The 6,832-nt window shown below is 40.1% G+C and overlaps 1 protein-coding gene across 3 annotated transcripts; it reads left to right on the top strand.

Annotated features, from left to right (window-relative positions):
• Positions 1 to 270: 270 nt before the first annotated feature.
• Positions 271 to 5,544, top strand: LOC142614178 (uncharacterized). 3 transcript variants are annotated; one of them, XM_075786728.1, is made up of 2 exons: positions 271 to 3,327; positions 4,798 to 5,524. In XM_075786728.1, the coding sequence occupies exons 1-2, from the start codon at positions 813 to 815 to the stop codon at positions 4,836 to 4,838; spliced, it is 2,556 nt and encodes an 851-aa protein (XP_075642843.1). In that variant the 5' UTR covers positions 271 to 812; the 3' UTR covers positions 4,839 to 5,524. The 3 variants fall into 3 exon arrangements, with proteins under 3 accessions (XP_075642843.1, XP_075642842.1, XP_075642841.1); XM_075786727.1 differs by having other exon boundaries at positions 272 to 3,327; positions 4,795 to 5,544; XM_075786726.1 differs by lacking the exon at positions 4,798 to 5,524 and having other exon boundaries at positions 274 to 3,784.
• Positions 5,545 to 6,832: the final 1,288 nt, after the last annotated feature.

Genomic DNA, 6,832 nt, shown 5'->3' with positions numbered 1-6,832 from the left:
CAACACTGCCCAGAAGAACTGGTTGGAGTTCATTTCCTAGGTTGCCCTTTTATGTCCACATTCTGTATTATAAAAACACATGAACAAGAAATCACAAAAGGAAAGCCAAATTTAATTTGAGAGAGAGAGAGAGAGAGAGAAAGATAAAAAAGAAATAATAGAAATTTTTTGTATAATAATACTACTACACTATTTAAAAAAGAAAAAGAAAGAAACGGACAAGGAAGACTCTCCCCCACTAGACCCACACAACAAGACCCAACAACACAAAAAGAAAGAAAAAAAAAATATAAATAAAGCAAAGAAACATCAAAGGCAGAGAGAAAAGAAGTGAGTGGCCAAAGCCTTAGTACCACTCCTTAATTACTGCGTGTGTTTCACTCCCCAATAACCAGCAAGTAACGACCAATCCCCATGTTGTGTTTTCGCACGTCGGACTGTGTTTTTACCCTTCCTAGGTACCAGTTCCCATCAGCATGGCTCCATCATGTTCCCCACGCGCATGGTATCGGCGCGTGAAGGCGCGTCATCACCCTCATACTCACTTCTCTCACTCTCTGTTTGTGTTTGTGTTTGTGTTTGTGTTTGAGAGAGAGAGAGAGAGAGAGAGATACTTTGGTTTGGTCTCAACTCTCAAAAATAGCTGAAGTGACCCATCAGTGAAACTAAAACCACAACCCCCTCTCACTACCCCCAACCCCAAACAAACAAACAAACAAACAAAAATCTTCCTAAATCGCCGGTCTCCGGCATGGCCACTCGCCGGAAACTGAAACTCCGGCCACCACCCAATTCCTACTTTCCAGGGCTAAATGCAACCAAAACGCCACCGTTTCAGCACCTCCCTCCAACCCCACAAAAATGACAACTACAACTACAACAAGAAGAACGATGAAGATACTAAATTAAGAAAAGAACAAAGAATACCAATACCCTTCAGGATTGAGAAAATCCAAAGCAAGACCCCGACTTTTTTGTGTTTGTTTTTCATTTGGGTCCTGACAATGGCGGCTTCTACTAACACTACAGCACCACCTCCAGTGGACTCAGTCTCAGCTGGAACAGCTTCAGCTTCAGCCTCGGCCTCAACTGACGAGTTGACTGCAAAGGCAGTACACAAGAGGTACGAAGGGTTAGTCATGGTTCGTACAAAGGCTATAAAAGGCAAAGGTGCGTGGTACTGGGCGCACCTTGAGCCCATGTTGGTTCATAACACTGACACCGGTCTTCCCAAAGCAGTCAAACTCAGGTGTTCCTTATGCGACGCCGTTTTCTCAGCTTCAAACCCGTCACGCACTGCCTCTGAGCACCTCAAGCGTGGTACTTGTCCCAATTTCAACTCAGTGGCAAAACCCATTTCCTCTATCTCACCCTCTTCGGCTTCTATGGCTTCCCCTCCACCTCCTCCTTCAGCTCCTATGCAACACAACCATCGTAAGCGTAGCTCTTCCTCGGTTTCAACTGGCGGTGGAGGCTCTGGTTCTTCGTACCAAGTACCACCGTTGGCGATAGTGGATCCGACGAGGTTTGAGCTGCCCTACTCTCCGACGGTGTCGGCGACGACGGTTGTTACGGCGGTGAGTGCTGGGACCATGCTGACACAACAACCGCATTTGATGTTGTCTGGTGGGAAAGAGGATTTGGGGCCTCTTGCTATGTTGGAAGATAGTGTGAAGAAGCTCAAGAGTCCGAAAACTTCACCTGGCCCGACACTAAGTAAGACTCAGATTGATTGCGCGCTTGATTTTCTCACTGATTGGGTGTTTGAGTCATGTGGGTCTGTCTCTTTTTCGAGCTTGGAGCACCCGAAGTTCCGAGCTTTCTTGAATCAAGTTGGGTTGCCGGGGATTTCTCGGAGAGAGTTCACAGGTGCTAGGTTGGATACTAAGTTTGAGGAAGCTAAGGTTGAGTCTGAAGCGAGGATTAGAGACGCTATGTTCTTTCAGATTGCCACTGATGGGTGGAAATTCAAGAATTATGGGGTTTTGGGGGAAGAGAGTTTGGTGAATTTGACTGTGAATCTTCCAAATGGGACTAGTTTGTATAGGAGGGCAGTGTTTGTTAGTGGTTCCGTGCCTTCTACGTATGCCGAAGAGATTTTGTGGGAGACAATCACAGGCATTTGTGGGCATGCCGTGCAGCAATGTGTAGGAATAGTTGCAGACAAGTTCAAGGCAAAGGCATTGAGGAATTTGGAGACTAAGAATCATTGGATGATTAACCTTTCTTGTCAGTTTCAAGGGTTCAATAGTTTGATTAAGGACTTTAGCAAGGAGCTTTCATTGTTCAAGACAGTCACTGATAATTGTTTCAAGCTCGCCAATTTCGTTAATTACAAGTCTCAGATTCGAAATATTTTTCATAAGTATCAGTTGCAGGAGTACGGACAAGCTGGATTGCTTAGAGTACCGTTGCGCGAGTATGAGAGTGTAAACTTTGGGCCTGTATATACAATGGTGGAGGATATACTGAATTCAGTTCGAGCACTACAGTCGATTTTGCTGGATGATTCATATAAGATGGTAGCAATGGAGGACCCAATTGCAAGAGAAGTCGGGGAGATGATTCAGGATGTGGGGTTTTGGAATGAATTGGAGGCAGTGCACTCGCTGGTTAAATTGGTCAAGGACATGGCTCAAGAGATTGAGACAGAAAGGCCATTAGTTGGGCAATGCCTCCCACTTTGGGACAAGCTTAGAGAAAACGTGAAGGATTGGTGTTCCAAGTTCAGCATTGCAGAAGGACCCCTAGATAGGGTGATTGAAAGGCGGTTCAAGAAAAATTATCACCCAGCTTGGGCTGCTGCTTATATACTTGATCCTCTTTATTTGATTAGGGACACTAGTGGGAAGTACCTTCCACCGTTCAAATACTTGACACCCGAGCAGGAAAAGGATGTGGACAAGCTCATAACCCGGCTTGTGTCGAGGGAAGAAGCTCACATTGCGCTAATGGAACTTATGAAATGGAGAACAGAAGGGCTTGAAGCAGTCTATGCACGAGCTGTGCAGATGAAGGATAGGGACCCCATTACTGGAAAGATGAAAATTGCCAACCCCCAGAGCAGTAGGCTTGTGTGGGAAACGTACCTTACTGAATTTAAGTCACTAGGGAAAGTTGCAGTTAGGCTTATCTTTCTTCATGCAACTTCTTGTGGATTCAAATGCAATTGGTCTTTCTTGAGATGGGTGTGTGCCCATGGGCACTCAAGGGCAGGTATGGACCGGGCACAGAAGTTGATATTCATCGCAGCTCACTCGAAACTTGAGAGACGGGATTTTTCCAGCGATGAAGATAAGGATGCCGAGCTGTTCTCCTTTGCAAACGGTGAGGATGATGTGCTAAATGAGGTTCTTGTTGATACATCCTCAGTGTAACATTTTTCTTTTCACTTGTTTAGAAATTTAAATTTTTAGGATTTATTGAATTCTTTCCACAACTTCCGTTTTTCTTCTCTTCCATTTTTGGTATTTCTTTACTTACTCTTTAGAAGATTTTGGGGCAGTCAGGTAGGAAAGAGAGGGACATTGATAGGGAGATTGAATTTTGAACTCCTACTTGTGCTTGGCCTCATGATTTGAGCAACTGCCTATCTTCACCCTAGATAATATTAAAGTTTTTGGGTTTGCAGAAAAGGAAATCTTCTTGTTTGTAAAGATAGAGACTGCTGCATGAACAAAGTTACAGAACAGGAAGAATGTTGTAAAATTTTTGTTCCTTCAATTAATTCCAGATAAATAATATTTATGAAGAGGAAGGTTTTATAATTCCTCCTTTAGCTTTATGATTGAATCTCTACTATAAACCTTTTCATTAGATTTGGTGAACTAACACATGGATGATAATCTTAGTGAACATAGAGCAGCACTAATTGTTATCTTCAGCGTGGATGTGCATTATCATTTATCAGAGTTGATTTGGCTTGTAATTTAGAAATGATGCTCTTTCGTGATTTGGTTGTAACACTATGTCTTTAGGTCTGCAACTTGTATATATTTACAGGCACTAGTTGATTATCTCAAGAAGACATTGATGATTCAAAAACTAACCTTGGTTATCGCATTCTCAAAATCCTAGAATGCGCTGCTTTGTTCCATAATTTTGCACTTCTAATACTATTCTTCACTATTTTACCATGATTAATGAAGAATTCAATCTGCAAATGCATCCCAAAATCCAATTGCACATTTGAAGCCAATGTAACTGAAGTTGGGATGCATGATTAGTCTTCAGTTTAACACCATGCACCACAATGCTCTTTGTGACAATAGCTGAACAGTAAAGAGGGGTTTTGCGTTGGAAGCTCCAAATGTCCTTTCTGCAAGTGTCTTGTGGTTGGTCTCTTAGCTCACTAAAGTTGGGATGAGATTCCAAGTTTAAGTGGGGCTTCCTTTACAAAATAGGTTCTTGCTTGAACCTTTTACATATTTTTACTGGTTGAGACACTAAAACTAGTTAATTAAGGAATTATATTTGATTTATTATAGTATTTATAGCTGATCTACTCAAACTGGCTGCTAGTTTTTTTTTTTTTTTTTTTATAAAAAAAACCTTCTTCTCTGAGCTAAGTTCAAAATCCTTGTACCCATAAGTCCTCTACAGTTTTCCCTCAATGTTAGTATAGTCCAGGACTTTATGTGTTTGAAGTAAAAAATAAAACTCAGCATAGGAAAATAACAAAGTTGCTATATTTTAGAGAACTTTAATCTTTGCAGTTGAAAGAAATAATGATTACGAGTTGAACTGAAGAATCTGATGATATAATTAGTACTAAATTGATCTTTTTGGTGGCAGAAGCATTGGACAAAGATATGGTTGGACTGGAGAGGCCACCATAAGATGGTTGGTTGTTAGTAGAACTGGTTGGACCATGATTAAAGAGGAATTTTTCAAAAGGATCCAAGAGGGGATTTGACTTGAAAATCCGGCATTGAAGTGTCTTTTAGCAAAAGGCCAGAGCTTGCTCGAACCGGTTGGGTGGATCGATGGCAAGCAGGGTATTGCTACATGGGTCAACTACCTGGGAAGGACCTTAGAGCCAGCCTTTATAGCTGGAAGAGCACTTCTAACTGTTTCTATCTCATCCATATCTTCTGTTTTTTTGTGTCTTTGAGCGAGAGAGAGAGAGAGTGGAGCCCCACAAAATGAAAGAAGTGGAAGTCTTTATCTAAAGCTTTGATTGTCATGGAGAGAAATCAGGGGGGTTTTGGTTTTCCCTTTTCTTTTAACCCCAATCAAATCAGCTTTGGGTTACTTCTCTTTTAAACATTCCAAAGCCTCGTGACGTTCATGCAGAGTCATTGGGTGATGCTCCCCATGATTGTGAATATGTTCTTCAAAGGCCCCAAAACAAAGAAGATTTGTCGGCCTGAAGCAACACAGAAGGTGCTTGAGAGTGATTCTACAACGAACTTTGAACTGATTTTTCTGGTTTCAATTAGCTATGGGAGTTGAAAATTATGTTTAACAGGCAGTGTTGTTATCAGACTTTATCCACATTTCATCTGTGCATATAATCATTTTTAATGATGTGATTACAATCACTTAGTTATATTGTTAATTCATCATTTTTTTAATAAATACGATAAGATTTAAACTTATGGTGCAAGTTAATTATATAATGATTGTTCTTTATCATTAAACCAAAATATTAATAAATTTGTTTCTTGTAGGCAAGATTCAATTCCGAGTTAGTGATTACTGGAATATGTGTGCTCCAAGTCCAAAATATAAATAATTTTACATAGCACTGGTCTAGAGCGTCTGTGCTTCTCTCAATCAGAAACAGTCCGTGAATGACTTTGAAAATATTAGGAGTTTATTAAGTGAATAATTCTCTTGACCAAGACCTGTTGGCTCGTGGCATAACTTGAACTTGGGTGTCACACTTAAGAGTATGTAAAGAGTTTGGAATTGAAACTATAATGGGTATTGTAGTAAACTGATATTTTTGCATGGCTCAAGCAAGATATTTCTTTAAGCCAGAAAGGATAATAATTATGCAGGTGACTAGACACCAAATGGAAATGAAATAAAGTTGTTGTGTAATCTTTTCATTTAATTACCCCCAACAACATTTCCAATTTCCAACTTTGTGCATTAATCTATATTTAATTTTCTGAGAAAAAAAAGAAAAAGAAAATAACGGCTTGAATATTCTTCATACACTCCCATAAGTCTGAGCCATGCATTTAATCCACTTATTATTCTATGGTTGTAGCATGATGGGTATACACATTGGTTTATGATTGCAAGTGTGCAACTGCAAACTCTTTTGAGTGAAAAAAAGACGTGAGAGAGGAAACAGAAACAGAAAGACATTGAATTGGATGTACATGTGTGTAGAGTACTGCTCACTTTTTTTTTTCTTTTTTTTTTTCTTTTCTTTTTTTGTGGGGTTGAAAGTACTGCTTGGTGCTTACTACTTACACACAAGGCAAGCAGAAAATAATGAATTATTGACAATGGCTTGCCATCAACCATTTTTCGATCCAAGCAACGCAATTATTCTATTATGGAAGGCCATCGAAACTTATTTTTGCACCTTTTCATAGTCACACGGAGTAGATTTTCAAAGATACCCTCCATCCAATATCATTTACTCTCATCATACAAAATCCTTTAAAGCAGTTTGAAATTTGCACATACACACTCGCTTACTCTCTCGATTTCAGAATCACCCACCCACCTCCTATAAACAGTAACAAAGGTGAAAAAACAGTGGGTCTTTTAAACCTTTTTAGTAGCGAGTAGAAAAGAAAAATTCTGATGCCACATCTTAATGCATAACTTTCTCCACAATTTACTCATGTGGCAAGTTGTGGTTGATGGA

This window comes from Castanea sativa, chromosome 10, assembly GCF_040712315.1.
Source record: "Castanea sativa cultivar Marrone di Chiusa Pesio chromosome 10, ASM4071231v1".
Classification (NCBI taxonomy): Eukaryota; Viridiplantae; Streptophyta; class Magnoliopsida; order Fagales; family Fagaceae; genus Castanea; species Castanea sativa.
This window is presented reverse-complemented; position numbering and strand designations above follow the sequence as displayed.

What these genes read in the sequence shown, in the direction of transcription:
- LOC142614178 (XM_075786726.1), top strand. Translation starts at nt 813, where the DNA reads ATGCAACCAAAACGCCACCGTTTCAGCACCTCCCTCCAACCCCACAAA.